Source organism: Podarcis pityusensis (genome assembly GCF_964106645.2).
Source record: "Podarcis pityusensis genome assembly, chromosome: 16".
NCBI classification, from domain to species: domain Eukaryota; kingdom Metazoa; phylum Chordata; class Lepidosauria; order Squamata; family Lacertidae; genus Podarcis; species Podarcis pityusensis.
The window spans coordinates 33,014,360-33,038,688 of NC_138041.1; the positions used below are offsets into that span (position 1 = coordinate 33,014,360).

A 24,329-nucleotide genomic window follows, 5' to 3' on the forward strand; every position below is an offset into this window, starting at 1 on the left:
AACACATTCCAGTTAGTAGGCCATTAATTATCACTCCCTTGAGAGAGCTTGACCAATCAGGGAGCTGCCTCCATGCTTCTGTTATCACCAGGCAGACTTACTCCTTCACATGACCTTTTGGTTGTCTGACAAACCTTAATTGCCTCTGTGTGAGTAGCTGCATGTACACAGTTTCCCAACAGTTACAATCTTTGGCATCCCCAGTTAGGGCTGAGTGGGTTCCCTGTCTGACACCTTGGAGAGCCTCTGCTAGTCAGTGCAGACTGCATTGAGCTAGATGGACTATTAGTCCAACTCAGTATCAGGCATCTTCTGGTGTCTCTACAATCCCAATCAATCACTTGAGAATAGCAGCCAAATCAATTTATCAGTTCACCAGTGCAACTCTGATTATTATTCTTTTTCAAAATGTGAGCCTCATGAATGAAATATTGATATATTGACCCATATCTTTTTGGGTCAGGATATGGTGGTGGACCAGGAACTCTGGGGACAGGGAAGAAACCTCATGTAGATATTATATATTTTCTTAATGGCTTGCATTGCAATAAAATAGTGGTAGACCATTGTAGTTGTTGCTCTCTGTAGCTCCTGTCTGTCGGATCTGCTTGACATAATTTTCTACTTCCAAGTTGTTGCCATCTCCCTGCCTGCTACGTATGCATGTGTGTATATATAGAAACAAAAAATTCTTTTTTCTTTGGTTTGGTTTTCCTCCTGCATTCTTCATTTCCACCCAGTCCTGGAAGGTTTGTTCCCTTTTCTAATCAAGTGAGTTGCTACCCTGAAAAACAAGAGTAATGGGGTGCCACAAGGCTTTTGTCTGGAGATTTTTCATACTTGTGAAAAGAGCATCATAAATAACTTACTAGAGCCAATTGGGATGTGGCTGGTTCACCACCCCTGGGTTAAAGGGTTTCTTCCTTGGCTGCATTCCAAGTGTGAGCCAGTGTCGTGCAGTGGTTAGAGTGTCAGAGTAGGACCAGGGAGAGCAAAGTTCAAATCCCCACCTGGCCATGAAGCTCACTGGGTGACCCTGGGCCAATCACTGCATCCCAGCCTAACCTACCTTGCGGGGTGGATGTGGGGATTAAATGAGGAGGAGAACTATGTATACTGCCTTGAGCAGCTTGGAGGAAAAGGTGAAAAATAAATGCTTAACAAATAATAATACCTTTGAGCCATACTGGGATGGGTGGGTTAGACTGGGCAGAGGTGTCACTCTGTCAGCACAGAACTCTCCATTCCACCAGCTCAACATGCAGCCACAAGTGCTACTCGCAGGATCTCTGTGGGTGGCAGCTTGCATAAAACCACCAAACAGTGTCTTCCACAGGCAAGGAGGGGCTTGAAACAGCCTGGGATCTGCTGGATACCCAGCTGGTCTCATTGCCATCTCATGATGGTGCCAGGACCTTTTCAGGCTAACACAGTAATCTGCCTGCCCTTTTGTCCTGGCCAGTGTGATAGGCAGGACTTTGGACGTGGCAGTGACCACAACAACCATTAAGTCCATCCACTCCCTGGTCTGTTTGGGTTTTGGATAAATCCAATGCACAGCTGTAATCATGGCATCTTGCAGGAACAAAATCCATCACATAACTCCGAGGTATTTGAAGAAGTACTTTGTCAAGAAGTAATGGGCTAGCAACTGACCTCAGGGGCCAGGCACCTGGTATGAAGATACATTTTCCAGATGTTGATGTGATGCTGCATCCACCCCTGACAGCTGTGTGGACAAACCTGGGGAAATGCAAGACTATCATCTGCCCATTTTCAGAAGAAGAGCATGTCCATTACGGTTTGCTTACTGAACTCCATATCTATATTGATTATTTGCAAATTGTTTTGAGATCTTCCAATATCTCCCAATGCTGAAATCTGATGTGAGAGTAGGCCCTATAGGGCGGGTGGGGAAAACAGGCCACATTATCCTGCATGGATATTTGATCTCTCTCGTCTATGTTATGGGAGCTGCTTTAGTGCCATCAAACACTCTTACTCAAGAAGCAAACAGAATCAGTGCTGTTTGTTCACTGATCATGTATCAATTTACAGTGCTGTTGCATGCAATTAATGGCAATTAAATGATGTTAAAGAGGATTGAGCTAGTGCTAAATCTATTTCCTTCCAATTATCTTAGCATCATGGTCCATAATACTGGTGTCTCTGTTACCCCCCCCTCCCCTGAATAAGACATTTATTGTAATCAGCTGCATGGCATTAAGCTTTCCCAAGGTAAATATTGTTTTCAGATCCTCATTTCCTTTAGCAGCAAGAAGCAGAGACAGTATGTGTTGTGGCTAGAGTGGCAGATTAGGAGTTGGGATAACTCAGTTGGCAGAGCATGAGACACCAGGGCCATGGGTTCAAGCTCAATGTTGAGTGAAAGATTCCTGCATTGCAAGAGGTTGGACTAGATGCCTCTAGGGGTCCCTTCCAACTCTACAATTCTATGATTCTATGATTCCTCAGTCATGCTTGCAGAACGCAGCTGGGAAGATGAGGACAACAGTAGAGTTCATTGCTATTGGCCCTGGCACCACCTACTGTTGATCTTCCAGCAAACTGCCCTACCAGTCCTAATGGCCACCAGCCACCATTAGGTGAGTCCCCCCATAATTGAACATAATTGCCTTTGCCCCTCTCCCTCCAAGTTGCTAACCAGCTGCAAAGTACAACTTTCTCTCTCTTTTGCTTGCTGAGAAACACCATTTGTATTTAGATTTGCACTGAGCAATTGAGTTAGTGGAGTAGTAAAACTGGGAACAGCACTGGGCATTATAAGAAGTGCCAGTGAATTAATAATAATAATAATAATAATAATAATAATAATTTATTATTTATACCCCACCCATCTGGCTGGGCTTCCCCAGCCACTCTGGGCGGCTTCCAAAAAAATATTAAAATACTGTAATACATCAAACATTAAACGCTTCTCTAAACAGGGCTGCCTTCAGATGTCTTCTAAAAGTCTGGTAGTTGTTCTTCTCTTTGACATCTGGTGGGAGGGCATTCCACAGGGCGGGTGCCACTACCGAGAAGGCCCTCTGCCTGGTTCCCTGTAACTTGGCTTCTCGCAGTGAGGGAACCACCAGAAGGCCCTCAGTGCAGGACCTCAGTGTCCGGGTAAAACGATGGGGGTGGATACGCTCTTTCAGATATACTGGACCGAGGCCGTTTAGGGCTTTAAAGGTCAGCACCAACACTTTGAATTGTGCTCGGAAACGTACTGGGAGCCAATGTAGGTCTTTCAAGACCGGTGTTATATGGTCTCGGCGGCCGCTCCCAGTCACCAGTCTGGCTGCCACGTTCTGGATTAGTTGGAGTTTCCGGGTCACCTTCAAAGGTAGCCCCACATAGAGTGCATTGCAGTAGTCCAAGCGGGAGATAACCAGAGCATGCACCAGTCCGCAGGCAGATAGGGTCTCAGCCTGCGTACCAGATGGAGCTGGTAAACAGCTGCCCTGGACACAGATTTGACTTGTGCCTCCATGGACAGCTGTGGGTCCAAAATGACTCCCAGGCTGTGCACCTGGTCCTTCAGGGGCACAGTTACCCCATTCAGGACCAGGGAATCCTCCACATTCAGGACCAGGGAATCCTCCACACCTACTCATCTTTATTTGAGGATGAGTATTTTTCTATCTCATAGGAGGGACTTCAGCACAATGGTGGAAAGCACATTTTGCATACAGAAAACTCCATGTTCAATCTCCAGCTTAAAAGGACCTCAGGTAGCTGTGCTAGAAAAGAATCCCACCTGAGACCATGGAATTCCACTGTTGGTTACTGCAGGTAGGTAGATCTGATGTGGTTTAAAAGTAGCTCCATATGAGAGATGTTTGAGCTTTTGAAGCTGGTAGTGCAGGGGCACATTGTTGCTTGGGAAAACTGATGCTGCTTTTAAAAATAGCACTGTCTGCCTACTTGCATGATACCTCTTATTCAGCTTGTATGTTTGTGCACTTGGGACAGAGAGGAATTCCCATATAGTGTGAATTATGCATGGAAGATTCCTTGGGTTAGATGTGGATGCTCTTCTGTATACTGTATTGTATCTTTAGTTCTGTGGGTCCCATGCTCACCTCTGCCTCCTCCTCATACGTTTATAATTGCTCTTATGGGTTTGGCATAAAGGTGATGCACTGAATGAAATGCAGAAGTGATGAGAGAGGTTTGCCACACAACTGGTACTACTTAAATGTTACATTTTCTATTCATTTGCTTCTGTTTCTTGTTTTTTGGTGGTTAGGCTCAGGGAAAGGGCCAATGCTCAGTGGTACAGCACCTGCTTTGCATGCAGAAGTTCCCAAGTTCAGTCCCCAGCATCTCCAGGTAGGGCTGGGAGTGAGCCCACATGAAATCGATGAGAGCCATTGCTAGGCAGTATAGACAATAGATGGTCTGAATCAGTAGAAGGCAGCTTCCTATTGTCCATATGGCATAGAGACAGATAGTAGAAATACGCTGCATTATTAATTCTCCTAAGAAAGAAAGTGACCTTGTGGAAGACACTCAGAAACACTTGAAGAAATGAGAAGCACGGTGAAATACTTTCAATTAGCATTTGATGGGGACATGATTTGATTTCTTTCTTTTTTTTTTTTTGAATAATTTTTTATTAAGCGACCAATCACATCAAATCAAACCAAATTACATAAATTCCAAATTACACAGCCGAATTTTAAATTTTTGTTGGGGGTACCCATATTTCAAGTTCTGAAGGGATCCAATCAACTTCTTGCTTCTTACTGCTGTTTTAATGTCCACAAATCTAACCTTATGATGTTCACAGTACTATCCAGTCCTTTCTTATTATTTTTCCACATCTCTTGTTGTTATTTTCATATATTTTTCCTTTCTCTTTGTGACCTCTGATAGTCTCCGCAAGCTGGTTAGAACAGTTTGTAATCCTGCGTGGATATTATTTTTTTTATCCAGTAGCCATATCCAGACGCTTTCCATATAACATCACTTCCATACATCAAAACAGTCTTAGCGTCATTCATCTTCACCAATCTGCCTCCTTTCTCAAAACCTCTGAGGAGATTCACTAGGAATGCAGTCTGAAAACAAATCCGTTCTTCCTCCCGGCTGTAAATCCTTTGGCAAGATGGTGACTCCGAATTAATTGCTGCGCCATTCCCAAAAGCTCTTATTGCTTCTCGGTCTCCATAAAGCATACTTTTGGTTAAAGTTTATCTCCACACAGACCTTAATCATCCTGCTTGGGTCAGTTCAACTGACGGTTCTAATGAGGAGGGGTTCTTGTAGAAGGAAAGTAAAAAAGGTCCCCCCCCCCATTCAGCCCCGTTGTCAACATACCCCGCCTTTGGTGTATCTTCATCGTAAAATATTCCTGTTTCTCCAGCCCGTCGTCTTCTTTCGCAGAGGTCACTTAAATTAGCAGACTTCACTCCCCTTATTCACTTGAAATATGTGCATTTGCTTCTTTTGTAATTAATTATTCCAAATTGCTGCAACTAGTGCGCGATCAGAGACAGCGTCCAGGAGAGCCGATGTCCACAGGGGGCATTCTGCCTAGGGCCCTCACCCCCTTCTTTCGAATTAGGGGGTGATTTATGGGCACAGCAGGCAAGGGCAGTGTTCCCTATTTCCTTGGGGCAACAAGGGAGGCTGCCTACTCCCATAACAGCCTCTTAATTACCCCGTGTGGGTCGGAGAGATGGTATTGTCGGCCATCTTCCAATGCGCCCCCTAGTGGCCCCCCCAACATGATTTGATTTCATGTTGGCTGCCCCATAGCATAATGGAACATCAGCTCTGTGTGCTAAAGCAATAAGATGTTGGTGGTGCGGATTATGATGGTTTAAGTTTATTAGTCACTTGACACATCAAAAGTCTCTAAGCTGTGATCCCGGCATTGCAGGGGTTTGGACTAGATGACTCTTAGGGAACCTCCCAACTCCACAATTCTGTGATTCTATGTGACTTTAAAAAAAATTAAGAGCAGAAAGCATAGCATAAAATGGGAAAACACAATGCACAAAAGCCATACAATAACCTATAAACCAAGCAAAATAAAATAGCAGCAAAACTTCAGCAGCAAAACAACAAACCACCGATAGGCAGGAAATCATCCTCATCCATCAAATGCCTGAGAGCAGAGAGATGAAGTTTTACCCAACATTGAAAGAGTGTTAATGATGGTGTCAGGTGTACCTCACTGGGAAGAACATTCCATAAGCATGAGCTGTAACTAAAAAGACCTTCTCCCTTGTTGCAAGCCTCTGAATCTCCCTCAGAGGTGGAACTTGGAAGTACTCCTCTGCTGAAGATGGAAGGGTCTGAGTAGGTTCATATTCAGAGAGGTGCTGTGAAAGCTGTTGAGATCAAGAAAGTAGAGAAGGCATATTTGCTCTATATAGTTTCAGGAGTTTAAACAATGTGAAAGAGAAGGAACCATACCTCAGTGCAGGGGTCAGCAAACATTTTCTTTTTTTCCCCAAGTGAATTTTTATTGTTTTCCTTACATATTCTTTTCCAACAAATTGTAATAACACCATACATTCCCTTTGACTCTGCCGAGTCGCGACCCCCCTCCCGCCCCACAACTGGTATATTTATCCTCTTTCCATCGCGCACATCATTCTCATATTAGTACTATTATACATTGGAGGTATTATGTCAATCCTGCTAGTGTCTTGACCTCTTTACAATTCTTCTTTAAATATTCAATAAATTTACTCCAGTTATTTTGGTATCTTTGATCTCCCTGGTCCCGGATCCTCCCTGACAGTTTGGCAAGTTCTGCATATTCTGTCAACTTCGCCTGCCACTCCTGAATAGTTGGTATATCTTGTACTTTCCATCTTTGGGCCAGAAGGGTTCTCGCGGCAGCTGTAGCATACATGAACAAATTTTGATCTTCCATTTTAATTTCTGTTCCTATTAAGCCTAATAGACACGCTTCCGGTCTTTTGGGGAAAGTACCGTATTTTTCGTTCTATAGGGCGCACCGGCCCATAGGACGCACCTCGTTTTTTTGGGGGGGAAATGAATAAAAAAATTTATTTCCCCCCCCCCGCCGCGGCTGCCGCCCCAAGCCTCGCGTGCTTCGGGCTGCAGGCTACCGCCCCAAGCCTCGCGCGCTCGGCGGGACCTCCTGCCGGGCGCGCAAGGCTTGCAGACACTCGCCCGAAGCACGGGGAGCCCTCCGGAGGGCTCCCTGTGCTTCGGGCGACAGGCTGCCGCCCGAAGCCTCGCGCGCTCGGCGGGACCTCCTGCCGGGCGCGCAAGGCTTGCAGACACTCGCCCGAAGCACGGGGAGCCCTCCGGAGGGCTCCCCGTGCTTCGGGCGACAGGCTGCCGCCCGAAGCCTCGCGCGCTCGGCGGGACCTCCTGCCGGGCGCGCAAGGCTTGCAGACACTCGCCCGAAGCACGGGGAGCCCTCCGGAGGGCTCCCCGTGCTTCGGGCGACAGGCTGCCGCCCGAAGCCTCGCGCGCTCGGCGGGACCTCCTGCCGGGCGCGCAAGGCTTGCAGACACTCGCCCGAAGCACGGGGAGCCCTCCGGAGGGCTCCCCGTGCTTCGGGCGACAGGCTGCCGCCCGAAGCCTCGCGCGCTCGGCGGGACCTCCTGCCGGGCGCGCAAGGCTTGCAGACACTCGCCCGAAGCACGGGGAGCCCTCCGGAGGGCTCCCCGTGCTTCGGGCGACAGGCTGCCGCCCGAAGCCTCGCGCGCTCGGCGGGACCTCCTGCCGGGCGCGCAAGGCTTGCAGACACTCGCCCGAAGCACGGGGAGCCCTCCGGAGGGCTCCCCGTGCTTCGGGCGACAAGCTGCCGCCCGAAGCCTCGCGCGCTCGGCGGGACCTCCTGCCGGGCGCGCAAGGCTTGCAGACACTCGCCCGAAGCACGGGGAGCCCTCCGGAGGGCTCCCCGTGCTTCGGGCGACAGGCTGCCGCCCGAAGCCTCGCGCGCTCGGCGGGACCTCCTGCCGGGCGCGCAAGGCTTGCAGACACTCGCCCAAAGCACGGGGAGCGCTCCGGAGGGCTCCCCGTGCTTAGGGCGACAGGCTGCTGCCCCAAGCCTCGCGCGCTCGGCGGGACCTCCTGCCGGGCGCGCAAGGCTTGCGGACACTCGCCGGGGCTGCAGGCTGCTGCCTGCAAGCCTTGTGAGCCCGCGGGAACTCCCACCGGGCTTGCAAGGCTTGCGGATAGTTTCCTGAAGCCTGGAGAGCGAGAGGGGTCGGTGCGCACCGATGCCTCTCGCTCTCCAGGCTTCAGCGAAAGCCTGCATTCGCTCCATAGGACGCACACACATTTCCCCTTCATTTTTGGAGGGGAAAAAGTGCGTCCTATGGAGCGAAAAATACGGTATATCTAAATATTTTTTTGAGTTCATTATAAATTGATTCCCAAATTTTTTTTACCTTATCACAGGTCCACCACATATGGAAATAGTCCCCATCTGCCTTTTTACATTTCCAACATTTTCTTTCTTTTTTCCTCTACATTTTAGCTAATTTTACTGGCGTCAAATGCCATGTATACATCATTTTTAGCAAGTTTTCTTTCAGAGCCATGCATCCTGTAAATCTCGAACCCTCCTTCCATAATCTTTTCCACGCACCCAATTCAATGTTATGCCCAATATCAATTGCCCATTTTATCATTGATTCCTTTACTTCTTCGTCTTTTGTATACCATTCTAGCAATAAACTATACATTCTTGATAAAATTTTATCTTTACAGTCTATTAACTCGATTTGGAATTTCGATTTTTTATCTTCAAACCCATTTCTCTTTTTATCTTCCTTTAATAAGTAACTGATCTGGTGGTATTGCAGCCACCCTGTTAACATCTTTTCAGTTTGGTCATATGGTTTGAGCTTTATCCCTTGGTCTGTTTTCCTAGTAATATCCTCATATGTTACTCTTTCCCCTTCCATGTTTACTTTTTTTGTTGTCAGCACCTCAATTGGTGATATCCACCACGGTGGAGGTTTTTATTCCGATCCCATACTTCATATAAAGATTTCCTAATCACATGGTTTAGAAAACCTTTATGTACCTTTACTTTGTTGTACCATAGGTACGAATGCCAACCGTATCTATTGTCGTGGCCCTCTAGATCTAATAGGTCAGTGTTTTCTAAAGTCAGCCAATCTTTTAACCATACCAAGCACGAAGCTTCATAATATAAAGTCAGGTCTGGTAAATCAAAACCTCCTCTCTCTTTCTTATCTACTAGTATCTTCATTTTTATCCTTGGCCTTTTCCCCTGCCAGACAAATTTCGCTAATTTTTTTTTGCCAATCCTTAAATTGTCTTATCCTTTTACCCCTGGTATTGCTTGAAATAGAAATAACAATCAAGGTAGTATATTAATTTTTATCACAGAGATTCTGCCTAATAATGACAATTTTAGTCTGCTCCATATATCCATATCTTTCTTAATTTCTTTCCATACCACCTCATAGTTGTCCTTGTACAGGTTTATATTTTTTGTTGTCATCCAAATTCCTAAATATTTTATTTTTTTAGCTATCGCAATTCCTGAGTCTACTTGTAATTCTTCCATCTCTTCTTTCTTCAGATTTTTTGCTAGCATTTTTGTCTTGTTTTTGTTGAGTTTAAACCCTGATACCTTCCCAAACTCTTCCATTCTTTTTATTGCCTCTTTCACACTTTGTCTTGGTTCTTCCAACGTTAAGACTAGATCATCTGCGAAGGCTCTTAATTTAAATTCTTTTCGTCCCACCTTAATGCCTCTGACTTCTGATGATTCTCTTAGCTTCTTGTTCAAGACCTCTAGGACTGTAATAAATAGCAAGGGAGACAAAGGACATTCCTGCCTAGTACCTTTAGTTATCTCAAAGTTATCTGATATGTTGTTATTAATTATTAACTTTGCTTTTTGGTCCGAATAGATCGTGTCAATACGTCTCAAAAAAATTTCACCAATTCCTAATACTTTTAAGTTTTCTTTCATGAAATGCCAAGAAACATTGTCGAACGCTTTTTCCGCGTCTATAAACATTAGTACTTCCTGTTTCTCATTTCTGACTTCAAGGTATTCAATTATATTTATCAGGTTTCTTAGTTGCCTCCCCGGCAGAAAGCCTGTTTGGTCTTTGTGTATCACCTTATTTAATACCATTTTTAGTCTATTCGCTAGTATATCCGCAAATAGCTTATAGTCGTTATTCAATAACGAAATTGGTCTGAAATTTTTTACATCTAATATATCCACATCTTTCTTCGGGATCAGTGTAATATAGGCTTCTTTCCAGGTGTTTGGCATCCTTCCTTCTCTTAAGACTTTATTCATTACTTCACTTAGAACAGGTGTCAGGTATTGCGATAGTGTTTTATAATACTTTGCTGAGATACCGTTCGGTCCTGGGGCCTTCCCTATTTCATTTTTTTCATTGCCTTCGTGACCTCTTGTTCTGTTATCTCCTGGTTAAGCATTCTTTCTTCTTCTTCTGAGATTTGATGCAATTTATGGTCATGGATATACTTTTCTATTCTCTTATTGTCTTCTTTATCTTTCCTATAAAGATCTCTATAGAATCTCTGAAATACTTTTCTAATTTCTTTCGGGTCCTCAATCATTTTATCCCCATCTTTTATTTTACAAATTGTGTTCTGTTTTTGTCTTGCTTTTATTTGCCACGCCAAGAATCTCCCAACTTTGTTGGCCGACTCAAAAAATTTTTGTCTCATGGCTTTTATTTTCCATTCGATCTCCTGTCCTGTCAGCAAACATTTTCAGCAGGGGGCCGGTCCACTGTCCCTCAGACCTTGTGAGGGGCCAGACTATATTTTGGGGAAAAAATATGAATGAATTCCTATGCCCCACAAATAACCCGGAGATGCATTTTAAATAAAAGGACACATTCTACTCATGTAAAAACTTGCTGATTCCTGGATCGTCCGTGGGCTGAATTGAGAAGGCAGTTGGGCTGGATCCAGCCCCCAGGCCTTAGTTTGCCTACCCATGCCTCAGTGGATAGTAGTTCAGCATGCATAAGATGTATCAAGTTCAACCCCTGACTTGTTTTCGAATAGCAGACATTGGAAAGACCATTGCCTGAAGCCCTGGAGAACTGTTGCCAGAGCAGATGCAGAGTTGACTGTATCAGCATCCAAGTCACTTCCAGCTCTCTGATTCCTTCCAAATATATGATTCTGTAGACCAGGGATAACCTATGTGGTGACCTCCAGATGTTGTTGGAAAACAACACCCCTCATCCTTGCCCACTGGCCATCCTGCCTGAGCCTGATGAGAACTGGAAATCAACATCTGGAAGGTACAACTTCTAGGCTGCCTGTGCTAGAGACATCAAAATGGAGCTACATGAACACATAGTCTGTCAGTCTCCCATGGTCTGCTGATTTGTCTCCCCCCAGTTGTCAGTGGCACTCATCTATACCTGTGCCTGAATCTTAGTCTTTTCAATTTCATTTGGTACTTCCTTAGTTGACCAATGAGGTACTGTAAGGAAGAGACATCAGTGGTGGTCCTTACCAAGGTACTGGGGCCCCAGCATGCCCAAGGATGCCAGGTTCTGGAGAGACATGCCCTTTAGGTTTCCATCTCTTTTCTATTCCATGATGGGCGCTACCTTCAGAATCACTTGCAAAACCTTCACCATTAGCTGGTATGGATTCTCTATTTTCAGGTTGTGTCTAGGCATGACACTGCTAGGTTCTTGAATTAGGAGCATTGCCGGCATATTAGGTTCAGAAGAAATAAAAGATTTAGTCCATCTGCTTGTTTCATCTCTCCCTCGCAATCTCTTCTTTGTTATACTCTCGGTTTCACAGTCCATCAGGTTCCAGTGAGTTAAACCCAGATGCTTGCAGTGTGCCCTCTTGCCCTCTTCCACCTCCAAAAACAGCTTCCCTTTACTTGCAGCCTAAGGAAAAGCTGAGCAATTTGGTGTGAGAGACAATTACCTTGGCTGTTTGAAAAGTTCTCCCTAACCTTTTGTCACAAGTTGAGTAACCTCAGCCTTTCACCCACTGCTGCTTTCTGCGTTTGCTTCTGCCAGGGGACCTCATTAATTGTATTGAACAATGCATGCTAACAGGCAGTAATGCTTTCTCTTTCTTCCAGAAGCTTGTTTGCTAAACAGCAATTGAAATGTCTCTTTTAAGTATATTTAATGCCTATCAAAAGTGCCACATTGATTGTCTTGTGAGAGCTGTTAATTCACATGGGACCTGATTCCATTAGTTCCTAGACTGGCAAAAGCTCTATGAAGTGAAGTGAATGGGTGGGTGGGTGCATGTGATTCTCAAGCAAACGGTTATTAGCCAATGTTACTTCTACCCAGAATAGACTTACTGATATTAATGCACATGATTAACTTAGTTCCATTAATTTTAATGCGTCTACTCTAAAAAGGACTAGCATTGGACACAATCCAAAGTCTCCAACTTGCTCACATGTTATGAAGTGAACAAGGACATGCTTACCCTATTACATATGGCAGGAGTTGATATCAAAGAACCATGTGACATCATATGGACTAGCAAACTTATTGTGACATAACCTTTCATGGTCTGGAGTCCACAGAGGAATCTAGACCATGAAAGCTTGTGGTATAATAAAACTGTTAGAGCAGCATCCAAACAAATAAAATGCTAATTGGTCAGAGGAATAACTTCATGAGCAATATATTACAACCCTTATATTACAACCCTTATTATCACCCATCTGTCAATACCTCACAGGCCAATGGATGCCCTCTTCTGTGGAGGAAGGATGGGGAAAATATTTGTATCTTTACTATATTTCCTATGTATACATGCAGTGTTTGAAATTCCCATTATTCTAGATGCATTCTACAACATGGAATTTCATTAGAGCGAGCACTTTCTGAGCTCTGGGCACAGTGCTGTGCCTAAGATTTCTGAATAAACTGCAGAGTGGAAGGAAAGGGGAACCTTTTACCACCTCCCCACTTCCAGCTATTCTCTGAAGACTGGAGAAGAGACCCTCTTAAGAATATTAGGGGGGTGGGCAGGGGAAGGACTAGACCATGTGAAAAATGAACATAATATTTCAGCTGCAGTTCATTCATTTTCAGCTTTGTATTCTTGTTATTAAATAAAGCTTGCCTAGACATTGTTGCGCCCATTTAGCTCCTAGCTTTCCTATCTAAGTTTCTAACCCTGTATACATGTATCTATCACTGCACCGTTTTCATTGACTATTTCTCAAGATTATCAAGGCAGAGGTGAAGGAAGGACAGGCAGGAATAAAAAGGAGGGGACTCAAGTCTATAGTAAATGTCTTATTATTTATTACATTTATTAGATGCATTCTCTCACTGCAGGGAACTTAAGGCATCTTTACAAAAACTAAAACTAAATAAAACTGATCCAATCATTAAAGCCGGGGTGGAGGTGGGGTTGAAAAGAGACCCCACCACTCCCCAAAATTTAATAAAGGTAAAGGTAAAGGGACCCCTGACCATTAGGTCCAGTCGTGACCGACTCTGGGGTTGCGGCACTCATCTCGCTTTACTGGCCAAGGGAGCCGGTGTACAGCTTCTGGCTCATGTGGCCAGCATGACTAAGCCCTTTCTGGTGAACCAGAGCAGCGAACGGAAACGCCGTTTACCTTCCTGCCAGAGCGGTACCTATTTATCTACTTGCAGTTTGACGTGCTTTCGAACTGCTAGGTTGGCAGGACCAAAATTTAATAATCAACTGTTAAACCCTGTTTTAAGTAGACCTCTGTTGCAGAGCACAATTTCCTCTTGGCTGTTGCATACCGGGGGTGGGTTGCCTGTTCTAAAATTCACCCCCATCACTGCAGTGTTTAATGAATCCAAAGAGACAAATTCCAACTTTAAATTTCACTACAGTCACAGCTGTAAAAACTTAAAGTCCCTTACTTGACACATTTCCATTGATCTCAGAGAAATTCTCAGGAGAAAATTGGTTCTGGATTAAGGTCCTGGAATTAAAATGAGCACTTGGTGGGTACTGAAGAGCTCTCTATGTGACAGACAGCTGGGAAAGTGGTCTACATATGCCAACACCCAAATCTCTCCCCCCCCCCCCAACCATCAATAATTATTTCCAGACTCTCTTCCTATGCAGATAGGTTGAGGAGCTGCAACGGGCATTCATCTGTCTCAAGAGACAACTGAATGTGCCTCCAGGGGTGAAACAATGGAGACCTACAGTACCTGCTGTTGCTGCAAAGACCAGTAACTCATAACTGCTGCCTCCCATGTTGTTTTTGCTGCATTTAGCAGTCCCAAAGTGACCTCCCTGGGGTGCAAGCCAGGGCAAAGTGTATGGAGGTCCTGGGTTGTCCAGAAGACAAGACCCCCTCTCGGTCTCATTGATGTGGTCCAAAGGAAAGCAGAGCAATGCATTTGGCACCAGCTTGGCTGCAGGAGTTGCTGGAAAGATTCTTACAAGGTGCTATTCAACCATCTTATGGAATCCACTCTGGATTTCTATAGGGTTTACTCCTTCTCCCAAAGATGTCCTGCAAGGCAGTGGGTACAGATTTTTTCCTTTAGGTTTACTCCCGAAGCCTTTACATGAATGAGTATAGCTGCAAGGCAGTAGAGGTTTAGGTTCATGATATTCCTTCTTCTAAGTGGGCAACCTTCCCAAGTTGATGAGTCTCATCTACCCATCCCATCCCTCTACCGCCCATCCAGAAACCACCTTCTTGACCATTGGACCCACTATTAGTCTCATCTACTCAGTCTGCCAGGGCCTGTCTTCACATGCAGGGCAAGTCCCTAACTCACCAAGGATTTGAGAACCCATCAGCTACCCTCACCTGGTTTAGGCAGCCAGTCTAAGCCATTTCCCAGGGTGTGGTCACTGTCGCATGCTGACAGCTCCCAGGAATCACAGCTCTCACCTGAAGCTGTAGTAGAGATAATAGAATTCAGTTACTGAAAAGCCATCTACTTCCTCTGCCACTAACCCAGTGCTTTATTATCTACTTAAGGCTTTTCCATGACATGATTGCTTTCTTCACTTATTTCTATTTTACTTTATTGTTATTCATTTTATTTATATCACACCCTTTTATCCAAGGAGCTGAAGGTCACATACACAGCTCTCTCTTCTCTTCTCTTCTCTTCTCTTCTCTTCTCTTCTCTTCTCTTTTTAATCTTCCCAATGGCCTTGTGAAGTAGGCTTTGGTTGAGAGACAGTGGCTGGCCCAAGGTCAACTAATGAGCTTCATGGCAAAGTGGGGATTTGAACACACATCTCCCAGATCTCATTTGGAGGGTGGGCAAGGAAGCAACAACAACCCCAAACCTTTCAGTGCAATAGAAACTTATGGCTGCAATCTTTAACTCACCTACCTGGGAGTAAGCCCCACTGAATTCCATAGGACTTACGTCTAAGAGAAGTGATCAGGGTTAGAACAGTACAGCCAAACCTTCTCACTGAAAGGCTACCTTACGTTTAAAAAAATCAGGCAAGGAAGGTTTATGTGAGGGGCCAGTGGCTTGATTTGAATTAATTTTATAATTTTATAATGAATGATTTTAGAGTGTTGTTTGTGTTGTACTTTTGTACTGTTTTATTGTTGTTAGCCGCCCTGAGCCCGGCTTCGGCTGGGGAGGGCGGAATATAAATAAAATTTATTATTATTATTATTATTATTATTATTATTATTATTATTCAAACATGCAACACCCCCTGTATCTGCCATCTAAAATGCTCTGCTAAAGAAAGACCCTTGACATTGATTGGATAAACAGGTCCTTCTTGTTGCTCCTGGCAAGGAAGAGTACAAGCTATCAGGCTCTTAACTGTACCACCAGCAGCAGATGTTGCTGTAATATTTTGAATGATTGAAAGGCATCAAATAAATAAAAGACCCTGGAGGATTCATTCAAGATATTTTCTGGTATTTAATGAATGTGTTTCCAGCAAAATGCTTTGTAAAAGCATTAGTATTGTGACTGGGGTGGGGAAATGCCCACAGATGTTTATGCATACTAGAAAGATATCCATCCTATATATCAGGAATGGGCAACCTGTGGCCCTGCAGATGTTGCTTGAGGACAAAGCTCATCATCTATGACTACGGGCCATGCTGGCTGGGGTTGAAGGGAGTTTGAGTCCCACAATATCTGGAGGGCTGCAAGTTGTCCACCCTCATTATATACTAATAAACTCATTTTCAGAATATGAGTCCTTATACAAACAAAACGGCACCACATATACAGGAGGGAAGGCTCAGCAAGCCCAGGGTACCAAAAGTTGCAGAAAGGTACAGACCCAACAGCAAAGCTGAAAAAAGTGAATTCCATGCTAATAATAATAATAATTTATTACTTATACCCCACCTATCTGGCTGGGTTTACAACATCTGGGCGGCTTCCAACAGGAGATTAAAAATACATCAAAACATCAGTCATTAAAAAACTTCCCTAAACAGGACTGCCTTCAGATGTCTTCTGAACATCAGATAGTTGTTTATCTCTTTGACATCTGGTGGGAGGGCATTCAACAGGGCGGGCGCCACTACCGAGAAGGCCCTCTGCCTGGTTCCCTGTAACCTCACTTCTCACAGTGAGGGAACCACCAGAAGGCCCTCGGAGTTGGACCTCAGTGTCTGGGCACAATGATGGAGGTGGAGACACTCCTTCAGGTATATTGGACCGAGGCCATTTAGGGCTTTTAGGGCTAGAGATCATTAGAAAAGAAATCCAAAATGAAACTGCCAGTATCTTAATGCTGTTATACAAACTGATGGTGTCACATGCTTGGAGGACTGTGTAGCAACAGTTCTGGTCAGCTTGCATCAAAAAGGATATTGTAGAATTGGAAAAGGTTCAGGAAAGGGTGACAAAAATGATCAAGGCGATGGAATGAATCCTGTTGGAGGAACGATGATAGCGTTTGAGACTTTACAATTTCAAGAAAAGGCAAGTAAGAGGGGCCAGATAAATGTATAAAAAATTGTGCGTGGTGTGGAGAAAGAGGACAGAGAAAAAGTTTTTCTCCCTCTCTTATAACACTTGAACTCAGGAACATCCAATGGAGCTAAATGATGCGAGACTCAAGAAAGACCAAAAATAGGACTACTTCTCCACACTGAGCTTAGTTAAACTACAGAAATTGCTCTCCCAAGAGGTATTGATTGCCACCAACTTGGATGACTTTAAAAGAGCGTTAGACAAAATCATGGTGGATAACGCTATCAATGGCTATTAGCTAGGAGCCAGCAATCAGGGCTGAATAATAAGACAGTAATCCTAACCCCAATTACATGGGAGAAAGCCCCACTGATTTCAATGAGACTTGCTTTTGAGCAGATATGGTTAGGATTGCAGCCTTCGAAAGAATCAACGGACAAGCAAGGTAATGGAGCAAGCCAGACACTAGGCTCAAAGGATTCTGGCATTCTTGAAATTCAAGCAATGCTTAACTGTTAGAAGACGCCTTCTCATAATCCTTCATGTCTAGCTGAGTCAATTAGCTCTGAGACTTAGGGTTCTAAAGCTTCTAGCTTGGACTGCTATAGTTCCTACCACCCTCTTAAAACAGCCTGAAATAAGATAGGGAGAAAAGAGGATTGTGAAAGAAGGCAAAAGATGACCAGTGTTATGACCATTGCAATTCACCCCAAAGCGATTATATATTTTTATCTTCTTTTTCAAATAAAATATCACAAAGTACAGTGTCACCAGGAATTTGCAACTAATTAATATATATCGTACCATTCGGTTCATCTGGGAAGATGCCAGATGCCACCTAGTGCTTTGAATTCAGGCATGTCCTATCAAATTTAATATTCTTTTATCATCAAGTTTCATGTATGAAAGCCTATATAGAATGGATGAAAGCCTACATAGAATGGCTTCAGCTATTATTTATTTATTTATATTTTGCTTGTTGCTTTATCTTGCCCAAAGCAGCCCAAAGTGACTTACAACCACCATAGTAGACCACCATAAGGCAATGGAAATCTTACACTCCTTGTCCCAGGTGACCAATAAGCGTGTAGTGCATGGGTAGGCAAACTAAGGCCTGGGGACCAAATCCAGCCCAATCGCCTTATAAATCCAGCCCATGGACTGTCCGGAAATCAGCATGTTTTTACATGAGTAAAATGTGTCCTTTTATTTAAAATGCATCTCTGGGTTATTTATGGGGCCTGCCTGGTTTTTTTACATGAGTAGAATGTGTGCTTTTATTAAAGATGCATCTCTGGGTTATTTGTGGGGCATAGGAATTCGTTCATCCCCCCCCAAAAAAATATAGTCTGGCCCCCCACAAGGTCTGAGGGACAATGGATCGGCCCCCTGCTGAAAAAGTTTGCTGACTCCTGTGGCAAGAAGAGAGAAGTGGGATGGGCCAGTTGTTGATGGACTGGTGCTAGATCAGGGCATTGTAGCTCTTCACAAAGCATACTTGGCAAGCAGCTGCTTTTGGGGGGCAATATGGAGCAGCATTTGTAGCTGTGCTGCCTGCTTTAGAAGTCTGCTTGATTCTAATACATACTAACTGCACAGTTGTAAACAAACAAAAGCTAAAATAGCATAAGTCTCCAGTGTGCTCTCTCATCCAAATTCCACTGGCACTGCTCCAAGATTTCTCACTGCTCAGGGAAGCAGTGAGAAATCTTGAATAGATGCAGTTGTTTACTCTCATGTCAAACAAGAATTTCACAAGTTGGCATTTGTGTCATAACTGCAGCCCCCTCCCCCAAAGTACCCAATCATTACCTTAGCAGCTTGCCAGAAGTAGCCAACTCCATCGGCATAGAGAACAGTCATGGATGACACCTGGAGGGCACCATGTTGCCTATCGCTGAGCCAGGCAGTGCATACTCCCCCCCTCCCAACTCGCTTCAAGTAACTCTTTTTCTTATATTGTAAGCATTGCTTTTATTCTAGTTCTGTGTCAATAAAAATGCACAGGATGTATTCATTGCTTATTTAAAATATTTGTATACCTTTTTTTTTCAGGTGAACCTCATGAAGCACTTTGCTTAAGAATACTAAAACTGTAAGTAGGAATGTGTGGTGTAGTGGTTAGAGTGTCAGTCCAGGACCTGGAAGGTCAGGGTTTGAATCCCCTCTTGGCCCCCATGTATGCTACAACAGCAGCAAGAATACTCATCGCAAAGTATTGGAAGACACAAGATCTACCCACTCTGGAAGAATGGCAGATGAAGGTGATTGACTACATGGAATTGGCGGAAATGACTGGCAGAATCCGAGACCAGGGAGAAGAGTCGGTGAAAGAAGACTGGAAGAAATTTAAAGACTATTTACAGAAATATTGTAAAATTAAGGAATCTTAGAAGGATGTTGGATAAAAACTAAGAGGTTTTTAGCTGTAATGCTTTAAGAGATATGAAAAAAGGTTTACAATTGGGTAAGGATTTGCTGAACTAACAAACTGAACTGGAATACAAAAAAGGGAGATATGAGGAGGTCCGGGGAAATAAGTGTAGGGAAGATAGGTTTGGAAAATCAATGTCTTTTTAACTATTTTATTTTGTATGTTTCTTTTTTATTCTTTACTTTTTTGTTATATTTTAAAAACTTTACTCTTTTTTCTGTATTCTGTATTTTTTGTATTTTTTGAAACTTTAATAAATATCATTAAAAAAAAAAAATGAATCCCCTCTTGGCCCGCAAAGCTCACTGGGTGACCTTGACTCAATCAATACCTCTCAGCCTAACCTAGTTCACAGGGTTGTTGCGAGGATAAAATGGAGAGGAAAAGAGCCATGTGTGCCACACTGAGCTCTTGGTAGAAAGGTGGGGTATAAATGCTAATGCTAATAATAATATTAATGTGATTATATAGCAAGGACAAATCTGCCCCGCCCCCAGATCAAGTAAAACAATAGAAATACTTAACTAACTGACCAATCATGTCAGTTCTGCCCCCCCAAAAGCCCTGCCCCCCCCAAATCCTGGCTATGCCCATGATAGTGGTCAAACCTAACAAATGCATATTCTTGCTATTTAGCAGGAGAAAGGGCTAACACCGCAGAGCTGTGTTACTCACTGGCAGAGACTTCTCCCTCCCTAACCCCAGCTGCGGAGAGGGAGGAAGACACCTTGTGCATGTTCAGAGGTACTGTGTTCCGACTTCACAACTTTTGAAGTAGTGATATTTAAAAGGGGGGCCTCCTCATCAGTGAATCGAAGAGCTGGCCTCGCTTCACCCTCTTCCCTCAATGGCTTTGCTCCCTTCCAAACCCAGCGCTTTGGAAGAAACTTCCCAACCAACCACCTCCCCGAGAAAGGCATTTTCAAGCAAGACGCTCTAGCTGAAGCCAACAGTGAGCCTGCTCAGCTCAGCCTCCCCTCCTGCGCTGGGATAGGTGTCCCAGACGGGCTTCCTCGGCTGGTGGAAGACGAGCGAGTGAAGCGAACAGGCAGCTCGACTATGTGAATGTAGATGAGTTTTTCATCTCCTCGGTCCTCGCCCTCCCTTTCTCTCTCTCTCTCTCTCTCTCCCCCCACCAACAAAGCACGTGACTTCGCACCGGCGCTCTGCGAGAGGGAGAAACGATGCAATTGCGAAACACACACACACACACAAGGAAGGAGGCTGCGATCAAGTGCGACGCCTTTTCTCTCGCTCCATCGTTCCCTCCTAACATCCTTATTCTCTCTGGATGTATGTCTCGCTTCTTTCTTGCTGCACGAGCCGGGCTGGCCTTGTGAGGAGGGCTGCTTGGAAAGCCTGGATCGCGCGCGCGCCCGCCCGCTTGGTCGTGTCCTTTACTGTCTGTACGACCCCCCCCCTCCATCTCCATCCCTATCCCCTGCCCCCATCGCGAGAGCCTCCATGCAACCTCCCTTCCAGAGCCGCGAAGAAGGGTCCTCTCTTTGCCCGCAAAGCCGCCGCCAGAGAGTAGATAGGAAGGTGACTTGAGTCCTACCAGCTGCTGCTTGCAAGAGGAGGAAACGGAGAGCGCCGTGGTGCTGAAAGGACAGCTCCTTCTTCAGCATCGCCTTGGCTCTAGACATCGGCCGGTCTCTCTCCTCCCTGCCTCTTTCTAATCAAGGATAGGGGAGGAAGAGTGTAGGGCGGGGGACTTGCCCAGACCTCCCTCCCTCCCTCAGCTCTCCCCCCCACCTTCTGCAGGCAGGTACTTCTGCCTTAGATGCTGCTGCAGCTCCGAGGGCACCGGCGACCATGCCTTGATGCCCGCCACCCTCCCCAGCGGTGTCCATGGCGGTGGCAAGGAAAATAAAAACTTTGTTGACTGTGAATATTTTGGTCTTTGTGGGGATCATCCTCTTCTCGGTCTACTGCAGGATCCAGGATCGTTCCCAGGAGTTGGTGCAGATCGTCAGGAGCGCCGACCGGCGGATGAGGAGCCGGAATACCAAGGTGGGAGCCCTCCTGGACAGGGAGTCCATCCTGCAGCGGCTGGACCACCTGGAGGAAGTTGTGTACAACCAGCTCAATGGTAAGCCGGCAGGAGGATGAGCACAAGTGTCTGGGGGTGGTGGGAGGGTTCATAAAGGGCTTTGGGGGTGGATTTAAAAGTACAGCCTGATACTCAGCTAGCTCTCTCTGTGTGTTTGTGTGTTTTTACCGTGCAATGGTTAGACCACGTGGAGTTTTCTAAGGCTTGGACAAATCACATGGTGCCCCTGTTGAACAGGTCAGTGGAATACCCACAAGCCTCACAGGTACAGGCAGTGTGTTTAAGATAGAGGAGTTGCTGGAAAAGGGGACAATATAGGATATTTTGATTCAAGCATCTTCTGAGTACTGCCTCTTGAATGTAAAGCTAGGGTAACTCTGGGGCTCTGCTCAGGCAGCTAGGGTAACTCTGGGGCTCTGCTCAGGCAGCTAGGGTAACTCTGGGGCTATAGAACTTGAGCACGAAGTGGGCATATATCACATACTCATAGTTTAGGGTCCTTTGTTCTTCTTTATACCTAACAGCAGCCAGGCTGCACTTATTGAAAGGTCTAACAGTGTAGATAGATAATGGCCAATAATTTTACAGTCTCTGTAAGTTTCAAGCGGGTCTGCACTTCGTGTAGGCCAATGATGAGACAAGTGGATTTCTTTATTTTCATAAAAACTGCTTGTTTGCTTGATTTTTTTTTAACCACTTCAAACAAACCTCAGAGAATCATAGAATGGTGGAGTTGGAAGGGACCCCAAGGGTCATCTAGTCCAACCTCCTGCAATGCAGGAATCACAACTAAAGAATCCCAGACAGATGATGGCCATCCAACCTCTATTTATGGACTCTCCTTCATTGGAGGTTTTTAACTTTCTGAAACAGCCTGTTTCACTGTGGAGCAGTTCTTGCTTTCAGAAAGTTATTTTTAATGTTTAGTTGGAATCTCCTTTCTCGTAATTTCAAAGCAGTTCAAATCAAAGTGGTTTACAAAAAGTCTGTGTTCAAGACTCACTTGTGCCACATAATCATAGTTTGCTACTGCAGTATATGAACTTCTATTCCCCATCTGAAAAAATGGGATTGCGTGTTCCCACCTGCATGTATATCACTTGAATTCTCATCACATGTTTATGCAACACTTAGGACTGGTTCAGACATGCATCACTTCATCTCACCATGCTCAGGCAGTGAATTATAAACTGACTGTGGGAGTGACAGCCATGGTAGTACCAAAAATTATGGTGGGCAGTGTAAGGCATGATAGGGAACATGGAGAACCTCCAGACGTTGGTAGACTACAACTTCCATAACCCCTGACAATTGAACATGATAATGGGGGCTGATGGCAGTTGGAGTTCTGCAACATCTGGAAGGTCACTTGTTCTCCAACCCTAATGCAAGGAATAATGCCATGGACCCAGCCCACAGCCCATTGGGAAAGAGAGGCTTCACTCTCCCAGTTATGGGGATGTGCTCCCATGGAACTGGAAGGTGCAGTATCACAAAGAGTTGTAGTCTAGTTGTTGCCATAATATGTGGGTGGCTTCACATCACCAGAGAGCTAAGAAGCCCCATATGGTTGGTTGACTCTAAGGGTGTGTGTAAGAGTAGGGATGTGGTTGATTAAGGAGAAATCTTAGGGGGCTCTGTTTGGGGTACAGAAGCAGACCCAAGAGGGAGGCAGAGGAGGATCCCAGTCTGGTTTAAGCCACTTTCCTCAGTCCAAGGCACACTTTGAAGTGCTTGGTGGTTGCTATCCTAACTGCATACTGACTTCAGTGGGCAGTGTGATACAAATGTTCTGTCTGTGGCTATTGACCTGTGCTGACTCATTCACATAATCAAATTATGTATTGGTTCCACAAGATGTGAAGAAATACCAGTCATGAAAGGCTCACAGATGATGGTGTAAACCATCTCTCTTGTAATCAAAGCCAACATGAAAGTTCTGGCTATGCTGTTTGATCTCTGATGTCCAGTGATGGCTCACCTCTTGATAGAAGTCACCTCTTGATACTGGAGTCACTTATTGTGATGAACATCAGCAGGCATGAGGCAGCCATACTGACCTCTCTATTGGCACTGCCAACACAGTACACATTGTAAAACACTTTGCAAGATTAAAAATGTGGTAGAAAATATAGTAGCAGTAAAAGGTTGCATTGTTATGTTGAAGGTGGATGTTTAACATCCTTTGTACTCTTCTTTGAGTACCATTTCTGTATCACTTCTGCTACCATTGTTCCTAGTCCTCATGAAGGGCAGAGACCAATTTTATTTTATGAAAGCATACAACAGCTTTTTATTAATCCTACTTGCTGTCCCCCCAAGTTTGGGTTTGTTTTTGGTTTTTTTTTTTTAAAAAGATCTCATTAGATGTACAGATGAGAACATGTTTATTTGTGGGTTTGAAACAAGATGACTAATAAAACCTGTTTATGTTACACCCCATCTTCCCTGAGCCTGATGCCTCACAAGTGAATTCTGATTTTACAGATATTCATAAGCAGCTAAATATGAACCCCTAAGGGAGTTACAGCATACAGTAATGAAATTTTGCAACAATTTGGGAGGAAGGAATGTGTTAGATGTAATGTTTTGCCTCAACTCATGTTTAGCGACCAATAAAGCTACATAGGGGACACATAGGGGACACATGCTGGCCACATGACCCGGAAGCTGTCTGCGGACAAACGCCGGCTCCCTTGGCCCATAGAGCAAGATGAGCGCCGCAACCCCAGAGTCAGTCACGACTGGACCTAATGTTCAGGGGTCCCTTTACCTTTACCTTTTAAAGCTACATAGATAAGATTAAGGGCACATTTGTCATATGCAGAAAGTTGATTTCCAGTGCAATACTAAATGGAGTTGGGCAGGGTATGTGTTTCAAAGATCACCCATCTCTTCAAGAATCCTGCCTGCTTATGGTGGGTGGCAGACTTACCACATTTCCCCTACATGG

General features: G+C 44.7%; 1 protein-coding gene and 1 long non-coding RNA gene across 3 annotated transcripts in view; one reads left to right on the forward strand and one right to left on the reverse strand.

The window, feature by feature from the left end:
- The window catches only part of LOC308465438, a 36,847-nt gene extending 15,869 nt beyond the window's left edge, over positions 1-20,978 (reverse strand). For both annotated transcript variants that reach the window (XR_013980438.1, XR_013980439.1), the window contains exon 1: positions 20,882-20,978. This is a non-coding gene — a long non-coding RNA (uncharacterized lncRNA). The remainder of the gene's footprint in view (positions 1-20,881) is intronic.
- The window catches only part of GALNT9 (polypeptide N-acetylgalactosaminyltransferase 9), a 180,975-nt gene continuing 177,110 nt past the window's right edge, over positions 20,465-24,329 (forward strand). The window contains exon 1 of the mRNA XM_080985163.1: positions 20,465-21,415. Within this exon, the coding sequence (XP_080841289.1) occupies positions 21,175-21,415 (241 nt within the window). The 5' untranslated portion in view covers positions 20,465-21,174. The remainder of the gene's footprint in view (positions 21,416-24,329) is intronic.